General features: G+C 35.8%; 1 protein-coding gene across 5 annotated transcripts in view; it reads right to left on the bottom strand.

Moving 5' to 3' along the window:
• Window positions 1-4,504: 4,504 nt before the first annotated feature.
• Window positions 4,505-26,295, bottom strand: part of LOC147760887 (uncharacterized) — a 67,070-nt gene continuing 45,279 nt past the window's right edge. For 2 of the 5 annotated variants that reach the window (XM_087018225.1, XM_087018228.1), the window contains 2 exons: window positions 5,240-5,300; window positions 4,506-4,810 (listed from right to left, as the gene is read on the bottom strand). In XM_087018225.1, the coding sequence (XP_086874351.1) occupies window positions 4,720-4,810; window positions 5,240-5,300 (152 nt within the window). In that variant the 3' untranslated portion in view covers window positions 4,506-4,719. Of the gene's footprint in view, window positions 4,811-5,239; window positions 5,301-6,172; window positions 7,414-26,295 lie in introns of those variants that run through there. The other 3 variants (XM_087018224.1, XM_087018229.1, XM_087018227.1) reach the window with 3 other exon arrangements.

Genomic DNA, 26,295 nt, shown 5'->3' with positions numbered 1-26,295 from the left:
GGTGTTGAAACAGTGTTCATGGGTGCTCAGGTAAAGAAATTTGAGAAATGGATTTTTCCATAATTCATCGAGATCTGAAGATTTATTTTTCATTAAAAATAATGCATGTTGGGCAGTAAATAAGGAAATTTCGGCAAAGACTGACAGTTTCTTTAAGTTTCATATATAAAATGGATATCTCAGGAAAATGATTAGATTTTTTTCATATCTCTCTGAAATTTTGGTCAAATATTATCCACCAAAGCATTACACAATAGATGAGTGATTAATCCAGTAGTGAACTAGAGGATCAGAGAGGCGATACCGCCTCCGAATATTGTACCACCAGCTGGGGTAAGCGCGATCGTATAGACCCCCACACACACAAAAAAGGGACACCACCACCAGTCTTGTGCTTGACAAGCTGTAAAAAATGCAATCAACAAGAATTCTCAAAATATGCAAAAAAATATATAACTAAAAATGGTACAATCAAAGTTCAGTTCATAGTAAGGTAGATCAAAGGTCAATTTCAAGGTCACAGTAAATTTCCAGTATATGACTTCCCATTCAAGTTCAATAGCAACTATGGACCTATCTCTGCCAGTTTTGGAGATAAAAGGGAACGGAAATTTGCAAAGTTCAATTCCTGATGAAAAGTAGGTCAAAGGTCAATTTCAAGGTCACATTTGTATTGCCAGCATATGACTTCCTATTCAAGTTCAATAGTAACTATGGACCTATCTCTGCTAGTTTTGGAGATAAAAGGGAACAAAATTTGCAAAGTTCAGTTTATGGTTAAAAATAGGTCCAAGGTCAATTTTAAGGTCACAGTAAATTACCTCGTATGACTTTCTATTCAAATTCAATAGTAACTATGGGCGTATCTCTGCCAGTTTTGAAAACAAAAGCATTAAAAAGTTGCAAAGTTCAATTTATGGTGTAAAGTAGGTCAAAGGTCAATTTCAAGGTCACATTAAGATTGCCAGTATATGACTTCCTATTCAAGTTCAATAGTAACTATGGACCTATCTCTGCTAGTTTTGGAGATAAAAGGGAACCAAAATTTGTAAACTTCATATCATGATGAAAAGTAGGTCAAAGGTCAATTTCAAGGTCACAGTAAATTGCCTCGTATGACTTTCTATTCAAATTCAATAGTAGCTATGGGCGTATCTCTGCCAGTTTTGAAAATAAAAGCATTAAAATGTTGCAAAGTTCAGTTTATGGTGTAAAGTAGGTCAAAGGTCAATTTAGATTGCCAGTATATGACTTACTATTCAAGTTCAATAGTATCCATAGACCTATCTCTGCCAGTTTTGGAGATAAAAGGGAACCAAAGTTCAATTCATGATGAAAAGTAGGTAAAAGGTCAATTTCAAGGTCACATTTAGATTGCCAGTATATGACCTCCTATTCAATTTCAATAGTAACTATGGACCTATCTCTGCCAGTTTTGGAGATATAAGGGACTAAATGTTATAATTTTGGAGTTACAATAATGTGCCATAAATTTCGTACAGAAAGAAATAATTAAAATAAAGAAAAGGTCATTTTGGTCAAAATTCTTGAAATGCGAGGTGCTCTGAAGTTCCAGATGTTCAAATTTGATGAAATAATGTCATTTTTAACCACAGGTTGTCTGCCTCGCCAAGCCTTATGTTTTATTTTTCCGGAGTTCAAAATTTATTATCCATTACCGTACTGCACATTTTGCTTTCACCACCAATATGTACTTTTTGATACAGCGTAACTCGAAAACCATATGGAATACAAAAAAACAGAGAACACCTTCAGTGTTGGGCTTTACATGCTCTACAAAAAGCAAAAAAGAATGGGTCTGTAGCATTAACGGTTCCCGAATTAGAGACAGTTTTCAGTTTCGGTATCTTATGGCCGCTACTCCCGTGAAAATGCACCAATTGACCCCAAATTCACGGAGATGAAAGATGACCTGAAGGGTAACACTTTCCAATAATATTATTGGTTAAGTCTGTGTGGTGTCTGAATAACAGGGCAAATAATTTTGCTTTTGTAAAAAAATTCGTTTTTTTGAAAATTTTGGCCTGTTTGACCTTGAAATAAAGGTCAAAGGTCAAATCCAAGGGCATATTTGAAATCTACACATATGACTTTTGGAAAGCCGTCTGTAGAAATTTTTCCCATAATTCCTTCCGTAGGGTAGATAATTAGCATTTAATTTTGCCCTATTTCGACAAGGGTGCATTGCAATGAGTGCCACACCTAGACCCCAATACCGACAAAGCCCAAATTTTACGTGGAACGAGTTGAGATTATAGGTGACCTAAATCCAAGAGATGGGTACGGAGGCCCTTACCGTCTAGGAGGAGAAGTGGTAACGGTAGCCGTCCGGCGGAGTCGGCGGAACGATCCGGACGGGACTAAAACCATGTGTACCGCCAGCGCTAACGCTGGTGGTACAATAAAATGCTAGTTTTTGGAATTCTGAAATGGAGGGTATTATGTAATTAGTGCAACAGCGTAAAACAATACCTGAGACAAGAACAGTATGTATTATTATTATCAATTACAACTTCAGATACATCTTCACATAAATTCATATTCTACCTGTAAAGCACAATATTTACAGTTGAAAGCTATTAATTTCCTAAATATGAAAAACGAAATGCCAGATGGCTGTGTATGAGGTAAATTACACTAACAGTGAACAGTCTGTATCTTTGGCCCTTTTTCCCTCCATCTTTGCTGAAACGTAAAATTTTAATCTGAAAATTGTAAATCATTTACCATACATGAGTATCATTCATATGATATTATTTAACTATATGTATTTTGAATTCGTACTTTGTATATTAATCAAAGTACAGATGTCAATAAAATGGTCGACATTTTCAACTAACAACTTATTGTGTTGTAATTGAAGAAATTCACGAAATTGCTGACAGCAAACTAGCCTCAGAGACTCCTCTCAATTCATGCACACATAAATTACACTAACCAACAGTAGAACCCGACTGTGATCAGGATAGAAAAGTTCTCTTTTTCATTATGATGACTTTTGTATATCAAAACCACTTCCATTCTATAAATTAAAAATAACTGATATTAAAAGTAACCACGCTGTAAAGTGCACACATTTATGCAGAATTCCATGACAATCCAATTTAAAATCCAATATGCAGCATACACTTGATATGTAACTGATGTGCTTAAAAGTCATATTCTACATCTGTATATTTGTACATATACAATAATGACAGACCATTTTAGGGACCTTTCCCATAACCTTATCAACTAGCTGGATCAATCTAACTCCTGGGCGATTCTCCCCAAATTGCATTCAGTTTAAGCAGGCTTAAATGTTTGGTACAGCCCCTTGTAACTTAAATTGGAAAAAAATTGTAGTCCGTGATGTTGTTGATGTTGCTTTGCAAAGGGGTGTGCCAGACAATTAAGCTGATGACAATGACTGCACCTTAGCAAGAATACCAGCTGATACAGATCAATCCTGCTAGTACCATAGGGTTATGGCTGGTAACACAGTCTTTAGCTGCAATATTCCTTTCATAAATAGTCTAACTACTGTAGTTTTATTCCAATAATATCAGGCAAACCATTACATCACAGCCAAAGTTATTGAATGATTAACCATTTTTATAAGATCTTTCACTAATTGGTGGTCTTGCTATAAAACAGAACAGATTTACAGATACTCTTGTTAAGTAACAGTGAAAACAGTTAAGTAGAAATGAAAAAAATACCCTGATAGTTATCATCCTGTTGTTTAACTATGCATGTGTACATTAGAAAACAAGTTCACAAAAAATTAGAGAAAAAAAGACATCTTACAGAATCTGATATAAAGATATACATCACAAGAAATCAAAAGCTTTTCTTCAAATATATGCAGACTGATTATAAGAATGATAAAATTACAGAAAACAAATAATTACAATTTTGTGCAGTTGAAGAAAGATTATATTGCACTAGGAATCCTAGGCTAAAAAAAAAATAAACATTAAAAAGATTAAAAAAAATTTAATAAATTATAATGAAGAAAATAATAAAAAATAAACAATGGTGATCATAATAATAAAATCATGGATTATTAAACAAGTGAAGTAAGGCCTCTTGTTCATGAGAACTATAAAATACAAAAAAAAAAAAAAAAAAAAATATATATATATATATATATATATATATATATATATATATATATATATATATATATATATATATATATATATATCAGTGAACAGCTAAAGCTATTTTATATATATATATATATATATATATATATATATATATATATATATATATATATATATATATATATATATTAGCCATACTGGGCCCTGTTTCGCAAATAATAAATGAATAAATAAAATAGCTTTAGCTGTTCACTGAAACAAAGCGATGAAGAGTGCAAACAGTAACAGTATTTTGAATAGGACATTACTATCTTCCATAACATACTTGGCATTACACCGAATAAATTTGTTTTATTCTGTGAAATTCAGGTAAACAAAGTTATTCTTGTATGTTATTCACTGATCTCCTTGGTGACATTCCTTTGTTATCCCAAAAGACAGCTATTGTATATTCTCATTACAAATGAGGGAACCCCCATCTATATTTGGAAAAGTCATATTTGATTGTCTGTTTACCTCAGCAATATAACTGTTATTGCAATGCTGTCATAAAAGTTATGGTTGATTTTAAAGATGCAATAGTCACATAATCCTTTGTATGCAAAAATCACTTTGGTAAAGGTGGAAGCTTCCTTGGGACAGCTACCCTCTGAACTTCTGGTTTTAGTTCTTTCTTCTTCTTCTTTTTCTTTTTGCGCCTGTATATAAAACAATGAAGCTTCCTAAGCTTTTATAACACATTTTAAAGCACGTGCCACACTTCCCTTACCTATACAAGGGGAAAACAGAGGGAGTGCAAGCTCGACAATGAAATATATGCTTTAAACAAATGAAGCTGACAAATATAATGTTATAGTTATCTTTATATATCTAGATAAAGCAACCAGCAATGAACTGTGAAAAATGTTTATAAGAGCAATTTTCTTCATATTTTTGGCAATAGGGGAATTTAAAATACAGAAATGTCAATACACATTGACTATAATTCAAACAGGATTAAAATTTGATTGTCAAAAAAAAATAAAAAATAAAAAAAATAAAATAAAATAAAATAAAAATAATAATAATAAATAAATAAATAAATAAATAAATAAAGTATTCAAAATAAGTTTGCCGCCCCCACTTACTTTTCTGTATCAGGCGAAACAGTGTTTTCATAATGATGGATTTCACTGCAGCCATTTCCACCTAAGATAATGGAAATATATTTGGAAGTACAATTAAAAATATTACAAAATCATTTTATTCGATCATTTTAACATATGCTACATGACATCGAAAATATGAAGTAACATGGAATAAAATGATTTGCAACATGGGTTAAATTTGTGTATTGATAAAGAGTGACCAAAACTAAATCATTCATTAGGAAAAAATTGTAAAAAAAAGTACACACCTGCTTCTATCAAGACATAATTATCTTAGCAGATAACTATGCTAGTTTACTTCATTTTATGAGACATTTATGTGATATATCTATAAATTAAAGCAATACATATGCCACAGTTGACCATCCTAACCCAAGCAGATTGGTGGTTATCTACCTAGGTGAGATTTTAGTGTATTTTCTAGCTAGCAATGCTTTATTCAATTTTATAAATACAGCATTTAAAAAGAAAAACAACATATTAAATCCCTACAACGATATACCTAATACAAAATATGACAATTTGAAATTTAGTTTAATACCTTCAAAACAATTTCTAAATTACTTGATGTTAATTTAAGTGTTTAAAGCACAGATATGCCAACAGAGTAGCAATTATTCTAAAGTCACAGATGCAACTATTTTAATAACTATGTGATCAGTATGATGAAAGTTACTGCAGACATTGGCTTTAGCTATTAATAATGACATTGTTCAAAACGCATCTCTTTATTTTCACCCTGAACTTATAGCACAGAAAGAAAAAAAGGTAATTTACACATAGAATATCAGAAAATCTTACAAACAAACAGGCAAGTGGCAGCTTTTAGCACCTTCTCTAATCTTTCTAATGCATTTTAAAACAAACAATAAATCACTTTGTTAATCCTATGACACCCATAATTTTATAAAAAACAAAGAGGGTCAGATGATTAAATCACAAAGGCAGACATACAGAATATAAACCATACAATTGTAAAAGTGTAAGTTTTTAGTATGAAAGCAGGTAAAACGTATCAAAATTAGTATTACTGTTAAGATCACAAAGCAAGCTGAACTGAGTCAAAGAAATTAGGCAATTGAAAATGTGTTAGACTTAAAGAAAATAGCAAAGCAATCAAATGTATTGATAAAAAGAGCACCTTCAAGTATTGTTTTATAAAATTATATAACTAATGAAAAATATAGTACCTGTACGTAAAATAACCATCTAAGTCGATTACTTTGTCCTCAAAAGTATGACCCATATATTTAACTGACACTAATTTTCAACTCTTTTCCCCCAATTTGGCAAATTTTTGACTCACAATTCATAAAAATCAACACTACATATGGTGTGATCAAACACAAAATATGGACAAACTATTTCTACTAAAATTTAACATGCCTAACCATGAGTTAATATAATTTCAAATTAGAATACAGCTATAATGCAATTTATATATCTGCAGTAACATGTACACTATGTATGAAGAGTATAGCCATCATGTATTAATTCACCATACTACAGCAACCCATTTGTTTCAACCAAATTAATTTGTCTTTAAGCAATTTCAAAAAATTTCTACTAGGAAGGAAACGTGATAATCTGACTGCATACCTTGAATTATTTTTGAAGATGGCTCCTCAAGTCACTTCAAAGGCCATAAAACTTTTTTACTTTCTGACTTGGAATAATATACCACACTTCAATACCTTGTATGTTCCACTTGCTTTTTTCAAGCTTAGTCCCATTAAATATAAAAGTATGCAACATTACAAAAAGTATCTTGGTTTCTTTTGTAGCACCGACAAATTTTGTGTTATGCAAATTAAGTCAACATTAGATAAGAAGTAAAGAGGACATTTGCAGTCCTCCTGCAACATCTCTCAATATATAATATCTAAAGTTCCAATGCATTGCCTTCCCTGTATGTAACAATCTAAGAATCAAATATCTACGTTTCTCACTCTAAATTCAGGAATAATTTGTGGGTCTAACATAAAACCAAATATTTACATAAAACTACAAGGCATGAAATTGATCAAACACATCTGTAAGGTAAAATGAGCTGTAATAACTATCTTCAAACATTCATTTTCCAAAGTGATGAAGGACTCTGGATCCATGTTGGATGAATAAGTAGAACACTTATACTCGTTGGCATCCTCCACCTACAAAACATTGATGTTAACTTTAAATATAATACCAAATTTATTCAAAGTGCGTCTTTCTTTAATATATATTTAGACTTGACATTTAATATGGAATATTTCAGTTTCAAGGTATGCCTAGGTAAAATGTGTTCTTCATAAAAAAAACAACTCAGATCTTATATAAGATATAATATGAATGGATAAGTGTGTAGTCAGGTGGGTCACTATCAATTAACTGACTACCATGTCTGCTGCACTGCTGCATTATGTATTGTGCAGTGATTTAATTGGCTGGTGCACCTTTGGGCTGGTAAAGTTTGGCTTTGGCGAGGCATGGTTCTCTCAAAAAAGTATCCATATGTAGGCTACTACTGAATATAAGAATTTGATATTTCACATGCAAGTGGTTGGTTTTGCAGTGCTCAAAATGAGTTAAGCAGTGTTTTATAAAATTGTTAATTTGTGCCAGAATGGCTCAAAAAAGACATATGCAGACATTGCCAAGCAGATTACTGTGTAACAAGGAATGGTCAGCACAGTTTTATAGAGCTATGCCCAGACTGATGTACCTACACAGAGGTCACACCCAATGGTCACACCCAGGGCTCACTGTCCTTCCAGGTATGCTGCTGCAACTAAATAAAAACAGCCAATTTTGTTCAGAATGAGGCAAATCGCCATCAGAATGCATTTTTCAAGGCCCTAAGCAGACATCAAACTGGTTTTAGATAACATTTGAGGAAGCCACTGTAAATAGCAAAACATCATTGGCTGTTTCTCGTATGAATTGGGGGCCATCACCGTTTCTGGGTAGAACACTGAAACTGCACGGCTTTCTTTATTGAAGTCAGATTCCATCTAGTCAAAACAGAGTTTACAGACATCTTAATGAAGCCTACAATGAAGCATGTGCCGTATCTAAGTGATTAGCCTAAGGGTCATTAAAAGCATCAGCATTTGGAGTGGATTTCACATTGGTGCCAAAAAAACAATGACAGTCATCTGAAAATATGAACATCAAATAAAGGAATAATATGGAAACTAATTTGCTATCATTTGATAAAAGGCACCTTTCGAACAATTTATCATGGCACAATGAGATTGCTGGTTCACACAGAGCACTTTTAATAGCAGATAACTTTGATCAACCAAGTGAATGAGCAGCTACTAAGGCCATCAAAATTGCCATATTTGAACCACATACTAGTACTAGGCAATATGTGGGTAGATCAATACTCGCCTAATCAATGGTCTACATGTCCCACAAAATAACTGAACCAAACTAGACAAGTTTTGACCAATGCCTGGAATGTTATTCCAGATTAAACTCTAAAAACCTATCCCAAGGAATGCTTTTCTGCTTAAGAGTCCTGGTAGCAACCAGATGAGGCCAAGCGTAACAGTGAACTTTTCTGTGACTAGACACTGACATGAGGGTCCTTTGTGAGGTATGTTACTCTTTTACACACGATAATTTGGAAAATATGGAGATCCAAAGTATAATTTTTAATGCTCGTTTAATGACTTAGAATAAAGAATGTATTTTTGTTTGCTTCACTGGTATGACCTGATGTCACAATAACATCAGAGAGATCATTATTTTAATCCTTATTTTAAGTTATCAGTCAGCAAAAAAAAAAAAAAAAAAAAGAAAAAAAAACTGATGAAAAATGATGTGGAAAAAATATTCCATATAAAATGTCAAGTCTGTATATTACATCCTAGTAAGTTATAAAATGTTCAAATGTTGCTACCTGAGTTTCAGATTCTGGCAGGCAAATTTTATTGCTGTTAATGGGGTTATAGTCTGCTTGAACTCTCATACTTTACAGTACCAAATAGGGGTCTAATAAAGTGTCATAGCTACACTGGTTTGTAACACCCACAAAATTGAACCATGAGAAATTCATGAACAGTTCAGTTGTGATTTCAGGTAAATAAAACCATCTAAAGCTACCACTAAGAAGTTGATTTATATAATCAGTAAATCATTCCCCCATATACAACTTCCAACATCTATGCAATCCAATGGCCTTGTGCAACCTTTATTAATTGGCAAAAAAGAGTTATAATAAAAATAAATGAGGGTCAGGATATACTTATTATATCATATACCATACCAGAAGCTGAATCTGATCTGAAGCTCAAGGTGCAATCGCAAGCCATTATTTAAAATTAACATCATTCTGTTTGGTGGGTTGAAAGGTTCAATGACAGGTGTACTACAGTCTTATGGAATGTACAGTGTATGCTATTTTAGGAAACTACTGACACTTCAAAAAGTAAGTTCTGGTTTCAACCACCTACTTACATGCAATACACCTATCATATTTGTGGTTTAAGTGCAGAATCACATTTTTTAAATCATTTTCTCATTTGGAGACAAATTCTGACACTTGAAATGTTTATTTGATGCCAAGATAACCCCCCAAAGAAATATATATTTATATACAAAAATAGAGTAAATACTAGTGTTAAGTTTAAACATATCATCCAATTTATTAATATTTCTAGTGTGATAATACTACTTCATCATTAAACAAACGAGTTGCATGATAACACTAAAAAATATTTGTTAAATATATGAAAACAAGGCAGCAAAGCTGTCAAATGTACAGACAAAAAACAGAAAATAAAGATGCAAAATAGGTCATTTTGTCAATTTTGATGCAATAATAAATAATGCTTATAATAGCACTGTCAGTCAACACTAAATTTTAATCATGCACAACAGGTAAAATGGTCAATAACATGAGTGGACCCAGAGATATTTTCTGACAGTATTCCAAAGTATCTATTTTGATCCATCCTCCATTTTGATGGTCTTCCAACAGAAGAAAAAATAGATACCAGGCAATATAAACTTAATAACCTGACTGTCTTCCGGAAGACCCAGAAGATGGTATCAATCTACCCTTTCAATAAGATTACAGTTTCAGGACCATGAGTTTAAATTCACATGATGAAAGTCTCAATATTTGAAAAATGATGACAGTGCATAAAATAATATTACATAAGTAACAATGTTTAAAGACATAAAAAACAATACAACTGCTTATGTGGAAATACAGAAATGTCAGAGGCTCAGGCGGATGAGAGTTAAAAGTCACAAATGCAAGCGTTTGAGAAAAAATTATAAAGGAAAACATAACAAAACTAGAAAAGCACTCCGAGAGTGCAGACCTCTGCCAAGGTAGCAATTGTTGATTATTATTGATTATTGTCCTCTTTGGCCCACTTCTGACAGTTCCTGAAAATTTCAGCAAAATCGGTCCATAACTTATGTTGATGACAAACAGGGGTGAAAATATAACCTCCTTGGCAGAGGTAAATATAATTCCAATGAAGCTGCTATTCAAACTTTTAATCTTTGAGTTTGATATATATATATATATATATATATCTTAAAAACTTATTTGCAATATTAAACAAAATTCACCTGCATAATTATCACTGCTTCCTTATTATTAATCTAGCAGAGAGCTTAACCTATGGGAGTTTACAGGGAAATATCAACAAGTGTGCTTTATGTAATCTCATTTAATGGCCGTTTAATTAGGCAAATTACTTTATAACACTGAAATTAGCTAAGTGATACCCAAGGGAAATTTACAGACTGACCCTCTCAAAGGTCTTTCAGGCCCATAAGTCACAACTTAAGAAAAGCACAAAATAGGAGACTACCAATTCTGATGCAATAATACATTATGTTTAACTGCACAGTCAACATCAAATTTTAATTTTGCACAACAGGTAACATCAACGAAAGTAAAAGCATAAGGCTTCAGGCCCATCAGAGTTCAAGTTTATACTTAGAAAGTGCCAGAATGAGAAAAATGAAATTTCACACAAAATTGCATAAAATTCAATAATAAATGATAACCCAATTGACCTGGCTTTCTAATTTGAACTGCATGCCAATCCTAAAAATCATACTTGTAAGTTAAAAATAATAATAAGTTACACAGTTTTCTTTTCATAATGTTTGCAGTAGCAGTGCAAAAAGATTGTTGTCAATTTTGATGTAACATTACTTAATAAATTACAGAATAATTATCACCAATTTTTGATTATTGACTATAAATAGCATGAACATGTAGAAAATTTGATTACCATCCATGTCCATGGGAGCTCCGAGTCCCACAATGAATATGCCAAAAAGATAATGAATATTTCACTAAAATGTATAACTTCCAGAAAAAGAAGCCAATTAGACTGCTTTTCCAACTCGGGCTGCATTTTATTCCTGTGTTTCTTTTTTGAAAATTTGACAATCATAAGTAACACGGTTTTCCCATAATGGTCATCATGGCAGAAGCACCAAAAATTGTGTTTTCTTCTATTTTGATGCAACATTACATAATGCTTAACAGCATAATACATCAATTTTAATAATAAAATATATGTGTCATGGATTTTCAGAAAATGTGACTAGCATGGGTCTTCAAGCCCGTGGAGGTTCTAAGTCACACCTTGAAAATGCCAAGAAGTGAAAAATTAAATTTTCACAAAAAAATGTTAAATTGCCAGAAAAATTTACCAAACAGACTGCATTGCCTACTGAAGCTGTATGTGAGACCCATGTTTCTTTCCTGTAAGTTTGAGAACAGTACGTGACATGATTTCCCTTAAATGGTCATCATAGGAGCAGTGCCCAAAATAGGGTTTTTTTTTCAAATTTTGATGTAACATTACATAATGTTTAACAGCATAATGACCATCAAATGTTATTAATAAAATATTAGTAACATGGACATTCAGAAAACATGACAAGCAAAGGTCTTCACAATCATGGAACTTCAAAGTCACACCTTAAAAATGCCAACATGTGAAAAATTAAATTTTCACAAAAAACTGTTTAACTGCCAGAAAAAGTTACCAAACAGACTGCATTGCCTACTGAAGCTGTATTTTAGTCCCATGTTTCTTTCCTGTAAGTTTGAGAACAGTAAGTGACATGATTTTCCTTAAATGGTCATCATCGGAGCAGTGCCCGAAATAGGGGTTTCTTCAAATTTTGTTGCAATATTACATAATGTTTAACAGCATAATTTTTAATTATAAAATATTAGTATCACAGATATTCAGAAAATGTGACTAGCAAAGGTCTTCAGGCCCATGGAACTTCAAAGTCACATCTTGAAAATGCCAAAATGTAAACAAGACAGCACTGTTCTGAAATGGGTTTATTTCCGTTTTTAACACTTTTTTAACATAAAACAAAATAAACATTTTACTGCCATTTTTTATGACCAACTAAGAAAATTGATGAGATGAGAAAATGTATCAATAGAACAGTGTTAAATGTCCAATTTCCTCCATTCTGAGATTCTGAACATAGTGGATGATTGAATCTGACAAACTGCAATGATATGAGTTTATTTCCGTTTTTGACACTTGATTACACAATACATGATAACAAGTTTACCATCATTTTTACATAATCAACTAACAATGTTGTAAAGATGCAGGAAATGTCAAACAAACACTTTTACGTATCTTATTACTTAAATAATAAGGCTATTAACATTCCTAAGAATTAAATCTGAGGAAATCTGAGGAAATGTGAAAAAACAGCATAACTTCTAAAATAATGCCCCGATTATGCTGATTTTTGAACTCAACCTGCGTTTTAGTAAGACTGACCATTCCTGTGAGTTTAATGACAATTGGGCTTTCTGTTTTTCTTATATTGTGTTTACAGTGTTGCATATATGCTGAACAATGAAAAAAACGCATAACTACTAAAATAGTGGCCTGATCATGCTGATTTTCGAACTTGACCTGCGTTTTAGTAAGATTGATTACTCCTGTGAGTTTCATGACAACAGGCCTAGTGGTTTTCCTTAAAATGTGTTTACAAGGTTGCATATATGCTGAAAAGTGAAAAAACTTCTACAATAATGGCCCGATCATGCTGATTTTCGAACTTGACCTGCGTTTTATGAATATTCATCAGCTCTGTAAATATAAAGCCAAAAAGTTTTACAAGGAAAGTGCACGGCGCCGGCGACAGCATCGGCATTGGCGACGGCAATGACAGACGCAGGTGATGGCAATATGTACGGACACATCTGTGTCTGTACATAAAAATTGAATGTTTTACTCTTCCTCTATATTTGTATATAAATGTATATTCTTGGGGAGTGGGGGATTGTCCTGGGGGGCATTGTCCGGCACTAGTGGGCTTGATTTGATCTTAAAGTGCAATTTAAGATCACAGATTGTCTTACATGAACTTAAACCACGAGTAAGGCTGTATTCCCAGAGCTTTTAGATCGATCTATCCCCACGGGGAGTCTCACTAGATTACTGTCAGATAATCCGGCTTTAATGTCCGTCCTGTCACATAGTGGTGCGTCATGCACATTATGTAATATTATCCAATTAGAATAAAGCGCGGCTGTGTGCTGCAGTTGAGTAATTATTAACAACGTGTCGTCTGGTGTGCGCTCCTCCGCTCGTAACATTACATGGTGTCAGGATCGGGATGAATGACTTCAAGCCCCCACCAAAGTTTTCTTTTGATGGCGATGTTAGCTAGAATTGGAGGGAATGGAAACAAATGTTCCAACTTTTTCTGGTAGCCAAAGAAGCAGTGGAGAAAACAGACGCCACAAAAATCGCCATGCTACTCACGTGCATGGGACCGGAGGGAGTAAAACGTTTCAACCAGTTTAACTGGAACGAAGCAGGTGATAAAGAGAGTTACGAGACAGTCTTAGATAAATTTGACACTGAACTGTGCGGTGAGAAGAGGATCGTTTTTAATAGATTCAGCTTTTGGAACTTAAAGCGAGACTCTATGCCTTTTGACGATTACCTGGTAAAGGTCAAGGCCATTGCGGCAAAGTGTGATTTTGCTGAGACCGACAACATGGTAAGGGACAAAATAGTGTTTACACAGGACAAAAGGCTGCAGGAAAGGCTCTTACGGGAGAAAAATTTGGACCTCGAGAAAACTATAGACATTTGCCGGGCGGCGGAGATCACTAAGCAGGAAGTTGACTCTATGTCTGGGCTCGCACGTGGTGCCGCAGCTGCAACTTCCAGTGTATCCACGATACAGAAGGGTAAGAGACAACCCTCAACGAAGTTTTCTCAGAAGAAAGATAATCGACACACCAAGTTATGCACACGTTGTAAGAGAATCCATGGTCCAAATCAGCACACAGACTGCCCTGCGTGGGGACGGACATGTTACAGGTGTAAAGGTAACAACCACTTCAAAAGTTGTTGTAGAGCTACTGTAAATGTCCATGAACTAAGTAATGATGATAACAGTGCAGTTCAACACAGTGATGAGTGTTTTATGGGAACAATAGAGCTGAGTATAGGCAGTGTGTCCAGGAATGAAGATCAGCGTGCATGGTTTGAAAATGTAAAGGTAGCTGACTCTCATATTAGAATGAAGATAGACACAGGTGCAGAAACCAGCTCCATACCCCAGAAAATATGGAGAAAGATAGCAGGTAGACCCAAACTAGAACAATCTCATACCATACTTAAAGCGTTTGGTGGTGCAGTGGTAGAGCACATTGGCAGAGCAAAAATAGATATGAGCATGTCAAATGGACGTAAAACCATTGGAGAAGTGTTTGTTACAAAACAAAAAACAGTGCCAGTACTGGGACTGCAAGCTTGCATTGCTCTAGGTCTTGTTTCAGTGGAGAAACAAAGGAATCTTGATTCAGTAACTGCTTCAATTACAAAAGATTCAATAGAAAAGGGATCTTATAAAAGTGCATTCACAGGCCTGGGAAAGTTCCCTGGGCAGTATCACATCTCATTGAAGCAGGGTGCCAAGGGTCACATTGCTCCTACACACAGGGTTCCACAGAAGTTGATGGCCCCATTGAGAAATAAACTTGAAGAAATGGAGAGACAAGGAGTTATTGAGAAGGTGGATCACCCCACAGATTTTATTAGCAATATTGTCATAACAGAGAAAAAAGACGGTTCCATAAGGTTGTGCCTCAACCCCCAACATCTCAACAAAGAGATAAGAAGAGAACATTTCAATATGCCAACATTCGAATCAGTAGCAGCGCAGATAGGAGGAAGTAAAGTCTTCACTATCATCGATCTCAAGGATTCCTACTACCAAGTGGAATTAGATGACTCCAGTTCAGAACTTACTACTTTTTCCACACCTTTTGGACGTTATAAATTTAGACGAATGCCATTTGGAATTTCGAGTGCTGCAGATATTTTGCAGAAAAATGTTTACCGTGTCTTTGGTGACATTAGAAATACATACGCTATAGCAGATGACATTCTAATAGCAACAGAGACAGTTGAGGAACACGATCGAATCCTGGGGGAAGTGGTCAAACGTGCCATGGAGAACAATGTTCGCTTTAATGCCAAGAAAACCCAATTGAAACAAAGCAGTGTATCATATTTTGGGATGATTGTTGGAGCGCAAGGAATACGACCAGACCCGGAGAAGATTCGCTCAATTCTGGAAATGCCAGACCCAACTGATACTGAGGGAGTGAAGCGTTTAACAGGAATGTTGAATTTCCTATCACCTTTTATTCCAAATAAGTCTGCTACCATGAGTCCAATCAGCAATTTGTTGAAAGCTGGAGTACCTTGGATTTGGGGACCAGAGCAGAAAGCTGCCATGCAACAAATAAAGGATGTACTCTCAGAAGAACCAGTGCTGAAGTTGTTTGAGCCAGCCAAGCCAGTGACAATACAAGCAGACGCGTCATCTACAGGATTAGGTGCATGTCTGTTACAAGATGGTCAACCTATTGCTTATGCCTCGCGTGCATTAACTGATACTGAGACGAGATATGCACAGATCGAGAAGGAACTTTTAGCTATTTTGTATGCAGCAACAAAGTTTCACCATTATATTTATGGCAATGAGGTTATGGTGGAGAGTGATCACAAACCTCTAGAGGCAATTATAAGGAAACCATTACACCAGGTGTCTCCTAGAATGCAAATGATGTTGTTAAAATTGATGAAATACAATCTATGTGTGACATATGTACCAGGTTCAAAGTTGTACATTGCAGACACGCTGTCACGTGCATATGTTGATGACACATCTAAGGAGAGCATAGATTCTCAGTTAGAAGAGGGACAGTACAGGATTCATACTGTTACCCAGTATTTGCCAGCATCCACGCACAGGATTCAGGAACTTCGAGATGCTACTCAGAGTGACCGTAGCCTCCAGCTGGTCCGTAACCATATTGTGAATGGTTGGCCTCAGCATAAGTCTTCCCTAGCACCAGAAATTCAGGTCTATTGGAGTTTAAGAGGACAAATGCATGTGGAGGAAGGACTGATATATGCTGGAGAGCGACTTATAATTCCTGTTGCCATGAGACAAGAAATGCTTGTTACACTTCATGAAGGACATGCCGGCAGTGAAAAGTGCAAAGCACGAGCCTCTGAAATTATGTATTGGCCTAATATCAACAAGGACATAGAGACCAAGATTGCTGATTGCCCAGTATGTGCCACATATGCGCGTCAGAATCCCAAGGAACCAATGATTCCACATTCTTTGCCAACTCGTCCATGGTCAAAGCTGGGTTCAGATATATTTGAGTTTGCAGGTCATGATTACTTGTTGATAGTTGATTATTATTCAAAGTTTCCTGAAGTTGTCAAGCTGCAAAACAAAACAGCAGCTGGTGTTATTGCAGCAATGAAACCAGTGTTTTCAAGGCATGGTATTCCAGATACCTTAGTTAGTGATAATATGCCTTACAATAGTGCTACTTTTAAGCAGTTTGCGAAAGAGTGGGGATTTACTTGTGTTTATACTAGTCCCACTTATGCTCAGTCTAATGGTCAAAGTGAGCGATTTGTGCAGTCAATTAAAGGAATGCTTAAGAAAGCACAAGCAGAGGGTAAAGATCCTCACATAGCTTTGTTAGAATACAGAAATACACCTTTAGCTGGTATAGGTTCATCACCAGCTCAATTGTTAATGAGTAAGGGTTAAAAGATAAATTGCCTACTACAAATAATTTGCTGCGACCAAAGGTGGTAAATGATGCACAGTCAAAGCTGCGCAAGCGTCAGCAAAAGCAGAAATTCTATTATGATTGAAGTGCTAAATATCATCAGTCATTTAATGTGGGTGATAGTGTTCGTGTGAATTTAGGACAAAATTGGGAACATGCCAGAGTGACGGATATTCATAACACACCGAGGTCATATGAGGTGACTACTTCGGATGGACATTCATATCGTAGAAACCAACGCATGATAAACAAGTCTCCTGACACGGTGCCCGAGTCGCATGTTATGGACACTGAACCATCAGATACTAGCATGAGTAAAACAGTGCACCAGAACAATGAAACTGGAAAACAAATTGCTCAGCCACAAATGTGTAGGCGTAGTACTCGGGAGAGACATCCGCCTAGGTGGCAAGCAGATTATGAAATGAAGTGACTGCATGTTTATTTGTTGTTATTTAAAAAAAAAAAAACACTTGTTGATTGTACACAGTGCCTGTAACCCATTTAAATGTGTTTGTAAGAAAACACTGTTGAAAAGTACTGCATTGACTTTATGCACTCAGGAAGATCAACATTGACTGTTTAGAGACATGTTGTGTTTAATGTTACTGCACTTATTATAAAATGCATTTTGCTGATCAAAGACAATCATAACAGAACTTTTACTCTTTATTTGTATTTTATTACTTTAACTATGGTAGTAATACAATGTTTAAGACAAGCATGTGTATCACATTTTGTAGCTAAACATATAAGTAATTGTTAAGTGATTGTCTGTACAGTCATAAGATTATGTATGTGTGCATTTATTCCATCTAACGTAAGAAGATTAGATACAATTATAACGTCAGAAAATACAATAGAGGGAGTGTGATAATGATAGGGTCGCTAAACGAATTTGACGGAATATAGTGACTAGCCTAATCCTCTTGTCGCCTGGTTAGGCACGCCCCCTTAGAGTACTTATGTAAACAAAATGTCTTCCATAGAGAACTATCCTTTTGTTCAACAGCTTCGCGCGTGCAGCGGATTATGTATATAGTGACGCTATACAGCTAACTGCAGTTAAATCTGTGAAAGCTGTTATTTAATTTATTCTGCTGTGTCGGACGTTGTGGGCCAGCCCAATGGTTCATTCACTCATTCTTTTCTGAAGATTGGTGATGCATATTTTGAATGCTTAATTATTTGCCCTCCTTCTTACAAGAGAAAGGAAAAGGGGAGAGAAACAGAGACAGTGTCAAATAAAAAGGGTAAAGAGTAATATAATACATTAATTAAAGGGACTCGCGGTAGGAGAAACGATAGACTGTTTTGCATCAAGGTATGCAATTATAATCCCACATGGCCATCGCATATACGGCATATACGCATATACGGTTTAAATACATTACTCATAGTTGTATTAAATTACATTATTTTGCTGAATAGACATACATTTTAAAGTTGGTCTTTCAGGAAATCGTTTTGTTTGAAATAACACAAACGACAGAGGTGAAATCACATATAAATTTATTCTGAAATAAAATGTTTCGCTAGATCGTGTTTACACTCAGCGAAATGCACATAGTGATTATATTCAATGTGCCACCATTTAATTGCTTTCTCGGTTTAATTAATTGACGATAATAATTGCAGTAAGCAGGAAGGAGGAAATGCTGAAGACAAAACAACGCCGTGGGTATGTGTGACTTTCTCCCTTAACATTTTCTATGATGCTGTCAAAGGAAAAATAACCGAGATAGCGATCATTTAAACCGCTGCTGTTTACAGGTGGACTTCTTCGTTTATCATTTAAATGCCCCCTCCCCCAGCAGACCCAACTTGAGGAATGCCATTGTAGCTACAGTACACTGTATATCAAACTCCGGTCCAAGTTATGAACTTTTTTAAATATCGATTACAACATGCTGTACAATGACTGAGTCGTGAAAGGGGTATTGGACTTCTTTACGTTAAAAACAAATTCATTTCGAAATCAAAAGAGGATTTTTTTTTTTTTTGGGGGGGGGGGGGGGGGGAGGGGGGGCGTGGGGGGAGGTAAATAGTAACTCATTCCGTAATCCTTATTGGACATTTATTTAATCGTATCAAAACGTTTGATATACAATGTTCACTAGTGTCATGATTTTGGCGATTTATTAAAACCATATTTGTACAAAATAGGTTAGCATAAGTTAGGCAAAAACCAGTGTGAAGAACAACTCCCTTTTTAAGTGAGGCAAGACAACCTATTCAAACTGATTATAACCTTGATAAAGACACAAGGCAAAGGAGTTATGTAAACTAGCGTGTGAAAACACATTCTTTGTCACTGTTACAAGACAATGGAGGCGACCAAGTGGAGTAATTACAATATACCCTTGTACAGTCAAAGAGAAATTAGTTATGCCAGCTTACTTCGGGTCAGCCCTTAATTTGCTTGTTCGAAAGAAAGAGATAGATGTCGCAACGCGAATCCTTTTATTAACCCTTCATGGGTTTGTGTAAAAGTGTGAAAGACAGCTAGGCAACGATCTCGAGTCGCTGTTGATATTGTTCGCAATTAATATTGGAGTACTACATGTAAACATCAGACAAGGCGTTGAGATCGATAAAAGTGGAGGTTTATCTGAAAAATTAGATGCCATTTTTGTGAAATGACTTATTAAATGATGTGCATGTACCTAACATGTTTAAATTCTTGATTCTTATTATTTGAAACATCTTCATACACGGCCTCATATTTATATTTCTCTCAGGCCATACTCATTTGCTTGTATAACATGGGACTCTAAAGCACAGGGCATTGTGAAAGTTAATTGGCTACAGAGACTTGTTATCCTTCATGTATTTATATAGCGTGGATGAACTAGAAACATGCTTTACTTAGCTTTACTTAAATTGACTTGATGTTAACCTAACACTGGTTTTAAAAGAAGAAATATTAATATGTTCGATGGATTAAATCACCGACACCGTTCTATTTTAACTTGGTCAAATACACAGTAACACAGATAATATTTATAAGTTGTCTGTCGTTCAGCACGCATTATAGGCGAGTAGCCAAACAGTGACGATGATCAATCCAAGTAAAATTTAGGCATGTGTTGTTTACAAAATGGATCATGATGAATAAACCTACGCTTTAATAAACAATCACCACACGGTTCTGTTTTTGTCACTTAAAAGCTTTCGTTTAAAGACGCTCAATGATATCAAAAATCATTCGACCCTGTAAAAATGGACCGGTTCAAGGGGCATTTTTTGTTTCAGCTAGGGGGATTTCAGGAAGAGGATTCAGTGTAGGTGTTTCCTCGGATGATAGCAGCATCACACCCTAGGTCTAAGCCAGTTGACTAGAAGCTTTTTGTCCAACCATCCTATTCCTACTACTAAACTTATAACTCTAAACCACAAAGGTTTATGCGGTAAAAATATTTAAACTAAATGAGGTGTATTGACAGAGGCACAAGTACAATCCAACGCCAACGTGCAACAGGGGAAAGTCTGTCAGTGTATTACATAATATATGAAAGTGCGGTCAATATTAACAGTGTAAGACATCAGTTAAAGAGGAGGGGGTCTTACTATCTTTTGTTAAACGCGACTGTTATTATCTCTCGAACAAGCTTAAACCATGCCTTATACAATTACTGTGTCTCTGGCTGTGCAGAAACGGCATGTCGAACATATTTTGCTACAGTTACAAACAGGGCAAACTAGCGACTTGTTCTAGATCGCTCTAGTAAGAAAGCATAAGTGCGGCGCCCGGGCAAAACAATCAACTACCCGGTATAACATTCATATCTTAGCGTTTACATATGACGCGCAAAGAGCTAAGTACATATGACGCGCAATGAGCTAAGCAATTAGCCTTAACAAAGTGGTCCGTTTTAAAACAACAACGAGAAAAAAGAACGCCTTGTCATAGTTATGAGACAAATCGCTTGCAACGTGCAACAAGGGGGATGGCTGACACTGTGGTCACACTACATGTTTATGTACGTTGAATTAACAGTCTTAGACATCGCCCAAAGAGGCAGGACTTACTATAGCCCTCAATCTATTGTTAAACGCGATCATTATCTGTTCTCATGCAACCTTAAACAAAACCTAAGCAATAAGATTGTTAAATCAGATAAGTGATGTAAAATCATATAGGAAATTTACGTTAACGACGGAGACTTTCATTCGCAAAGTTAATGAAACAAGACTGGTCCAAGTTAACTGCCCATATTGAATATATCTTAGGCTGATAAACCTATAGCCCTGCTTTACTTTGGTAATAGTTAATTAGTAAGCTAGGTTTATTCACATCACTTATGCTGCAAACAACCCATTTTGAACGCAATCGTCATCGCTCCAGAACAACCTGAAATCATGCCTATACAATATTAGGAGATGCACGTCGAGTAAAAGATTCAACACCTGGGTGCCCAGCACTATTATGAAAAGGAAAAATGACTTGATGTTTCATGCACAATCATCATCGAAAGCCTAATATCATTATGCTTCGTGCGCAGTCGATTTTTATCAGAATAAAAAGTGTGTTTTATACAAGCAAAATCTAACTTTCCTTTATAACTGTTACTGAACAGCGAAGAGTTACATACACCCGGTTATAATTTACAAATGTAATTATGAGGCTAATTTCTCTAATGTGGAATGAAATATTTTGTTGGCTTTCAAATGATAGGACACTCACTTTAATCTTAAAAGAAATTAGTTTATATGCTCGTTCCCCTAACGCGCGTGCAAAAAAGTCCCATCAAATAAACAGATACATATCTGTCTATACTGGCAACTAGTGAAAATCTATCTGTGGCCCGGATAATGGGTAGACTTCACAGCGATTATTAAATCAAAATTTATTTATGAAATTATTTAAAATAATTTATCTTTTATTTAATGATTTATACCATCTAATTTCTATCTATCTTTTTTATTTGATTCTTAATGTCATCTTATTATTTACTTTATTCTTTAAATAATTTATTTATTTATCAAGCCCGTAGCCAGCAATTTCAAAAGGGGGGGGGGGATCCTTTTCTGACAAAGTGGACCTTTTACCGGAAAATCTCCATGTAATTATGTCAAATTTTACCCAGAGTGGACTTTTTTTCAGCAAAAGGGGGGTCTTTCGAACCTCCCGAACTCCCCCTGGCTGCGGGCCTGTTTATTTATTTATTTATTTATTTATTTATTTATTTATTTATTTATTAAGACTTTCTATTATTATCCTTTGACGGATTCGCTCTCTTATTTTATATAAAATGTAACTTAATGTAGTAATTGAGGCAACACGTCAGCTTGTAATGTGAAAAAATTGTTTTAATAATGTTTCTTTCTTTGTTATTTCTAAACAGTTATCTATTTTTACACAGGAAGCGATGATGGAAATTTGTGTACGGAGCATCTTTAAACTTTTTGAGACGGGGTGATTTGTTGATCATGCTGATGTACGTTGCTGATACATGTATATCAAATTCAATTTTTGACCACAGAACACTTCATATTGAATAAAATAACTGATACTAAATTAAACTAGCAGTTTTCTTGCAACAATTAATTAATACATGATCTGCTGCGCGTGCCAAGCTAGTGAACAAAAGGATAGGTGGCCACGGGAGTGGCACGCGTTAGCATGGGTTCTAGCATCTTAAAGCTATAATCTTATCGCCGCAACAAACAATAGGCACCTTCTGGCTGATGTATCCTGCTGTTAATTACACCTGGTCACAGCGGATTGTCCCGCTCGCGCTGGACCACAGAAACAGGCGTCATGGGGTTCACTCGCCTAAGGTATTGTGTGTTATTACGTCTAAACTATTGTGTTTTGGCGTTCGAATTTTGAAGGGATTAGACGGCTCTCCATTGTTTGTCCGCCCCCTTCTATTCATAGGATAGGGATTAAAACGTTTCTGACGTTTTTAAAACGTCGTACAACGGAAACTTAATTTTTATTACTACTGTATGTTAATTAGTTTTTCCTTTAAAAGGGGGGGGATGTCACATAGTGGTGCGTCATGCACATTATGTAATATTATCCAATTAGAATAAAGCGCGGCTGTGTGCTGCAGTTGAGTAATTATTAACAACGTGTCGTCTGGTGTGCGCTCCTCCGCTCGTAACATTACACGTCCCGCCTACTACAAGCTGTAAGGCGTGAACACCCAGAGATCTAATCTCTGGAAATGGGGTCTAAGACCATTTCTAGTCTAACAGCCAATTTAGTTGTCTCCCCTTACACATTCTCCTATTGAGAGCAGAGGTGTCCTCTGTTGTGAGGGGAGGTGTCCCCCATTATGAGGGGAGGAAACTGCTTGACCATTTAAGTAGATGTTAGACCACTTTTGAACTTAAAAGCAGATTCAGTCCATTTTAAGACTACTGCTGTAATGATTAAGATCGCATAAGATAACTAGTTATCTTAAATTGCACTTTAAGACCATATCCAGCCCACTAGTGCGGGGCGGGGGGGGGGGGATATTCCTGATACCTGTTTATTTACCTATATAATATAGACAAATGGACAGGCATATCTAAATAAAGCTATGGAAACAGCCACAATACAAGATGACCATAATTTACCTTTGCTCATTTTGTACATACATATGACTTATGGTATATCTTCACATTTTGTATTAAAACTGATAATAGCCAGACATGTTCAGCATTACATACTTTGCAGGTCTTTCACAAAGCCATCATTTTAATTAAAAAAAAAAAAAAAAAAAACTTTGAGTCCAAAGCCTTGTACGGTAATGTGCCAAGTATTTCGACGGGCCCAGTCAATCCGACCACAAAAATTATTTTATAAAATTAATTTTTCTGGGCTCAAACATTTAGTCCATACGTCAAAATCATGCGACATAATTTTTTTCTTGTTCCGATTGTTCGACCACATCGTCGGCAAGACTCGGTAAATTTTCAAGCCAGTGAAATAGATGCTGCATGCCTTGGCCCTTTGTCAATTGTTGTTCTTTCAATAGCTCTCGTCAATGAGGAAGAAACAATTAATTGAAGATCTAATCTGGAAGCATGACGTACCTGTCATTTCTTTTGTCCCCGATGACAATAATAGTGCTTATAGACATACAAATTGTGCTAATTAAGCAGACTTGCCCTCGCTGACTGATTCATCACGCCCGTAACTGGGGGGGGGGGGGGGGGTTTAAAAAAAAAAGGTCTATTATGGATGAAACCAAGTATCGACAGTGGGTAGAATACGTGGTAAACACCTTCATAAAGACCATATACTAGTATTATAATAGCGTTTGCTGGCAATAAAAAAGTTTGGGAAGAATAAGCAATTTATTTTCAAGTTCGATTGAAATATATATGCAGATGGGGAAACGTTCTTGAAGTCAACACCGCAAGATCTCACATTTACTACAATCGACCGAAAGATCAGCGGGATCGACCGCCCAGACTTCTTGGCGCCAAATACCACGCGCTGTCAAAATCTGACGAACACGTGTAGCTGTTCACCTACATGGATAACTGATTTGTCAACAATAAAAATGACGTCTTCCTTAACTCCATGGGAGCTTCATAGAGAGTTCCACTGGGTATTTACGTTACCTGTGAGTCACTTTCTATTTCCCCAGGTGCCACCCTGAGCTTCAGAGATAACTTGACACTAACCTCTTCACAATAGCCTATCTTCATCGTGTCAAGTTACCTCTGACGAAAATAGTTTGACCTAGTTTATATAAGCCAATCGAATCCAAGTTTCAAAATTTTTCACCAAAGTTTGGTGAAAACGCTGATTGGTTGACCGTCAATCGGTAATCCTCGGCTGATTCCGCAAGCTCCATACTAACAACAAAGTTATTGTCGAGTGCGGAGACATCCGAGTAGTGCCGAGTGCATAACCGTACACAAAGAAAGCATGGCGTCTTCTACGAGTGACTACGTAAAATAATGTGTTAAGTTATCTCTTGATTCTTTGCAAAATATGAGTATATCGGAATTGAAACCAGAGCAGTTTGAGGCCCTGCATCATTATCTACTGAGGGATGATGTATTTTGCGTGCTGCCCACAGGTTACGGCAAGTCCCTGATATTGAGCCTTATCTCTGATTGGTCCGGATTTGAACAAAGCGCGCTTTGACTCGTTCGCGTTCATTGGCTAGATCGTTCAATGAGTCATTGAGTGCGGGCTTTAAATTTGGTTGGCGGGCGGCGCGGGCAATCGAATGTGGTCAGAGGTAACTTGACACGATGAAGATAGGCTATTGTGAAGAGGTTAGTGTCAAGTTATCTCTGAAGCTCAGGGTGCCAGGTGCATGAAATGTTGATAATATTTAGCGTAATCCACGAAAAAACTCCATTCCTGTGACCCCCCCTCCCCCAAAATGGAACCGTCTTCATTAACATGTGGTTTGCGCTATGCTAGATCAGACCGGATAAGACCAGTCTTTCTTTTCTGCATGTTCTCAATTCTCACGTCAAATTATAAAAGCACCTGTTTTGTGAAAATTATGGCAATTAAATGCTTTTTTACGTTCGGGTTGTATCAGTGGGGTTTTCAATATGCACCGTGGTTTGTGCACAGCGAGAGCATATAAGTAAGAAAATCGGAAGAGTGCCAGCAAGATACTGTATGTCTATCGGCACAGGTAGGCTTCGTATTTTGCCTTTTCCCAATATGTTTTAATATGACATGCTTTTTAAATAAAATACTTAAAAGTAATTTGAAGTTACACTGATTTTCGTTTGAGCACCAGTTGGTATTCTTTGATACGGGTGATTGAATTTTCTTCGGAAGTACTAGTACGTACGTCTATGCCTCGACGCTGAGCAAGCCTTGCGGGTTGAAAACAACTGATCTCAGACTGGTAAAAAAAATTCAATTCGGTTGATTTCAGTTGTCATATTAAAATTCAAATAGGGCGTACGTAGATCACATAACTAGTTT

The sequence above is a fragment of the Lingula anatina genome, chromosome 7 (assembly GCF_051362555.1).
Source record: "Lingula anatina isolate TDL-2025a chromosome 7, LinAna3.0, whole genome shotgun sequence".
Taxonomy (NCBI): Eukaryota; Metazoa; Brachiopoda; class Lingulata; order Lingulida; family Lingulidae; genus Lingula; species Lingula anatina.
The sequence above is the reverse complement of the archived record's forward strand: the minus strand, read 5'-3'. Positions and strand labels throughout refer to the sequence as shown.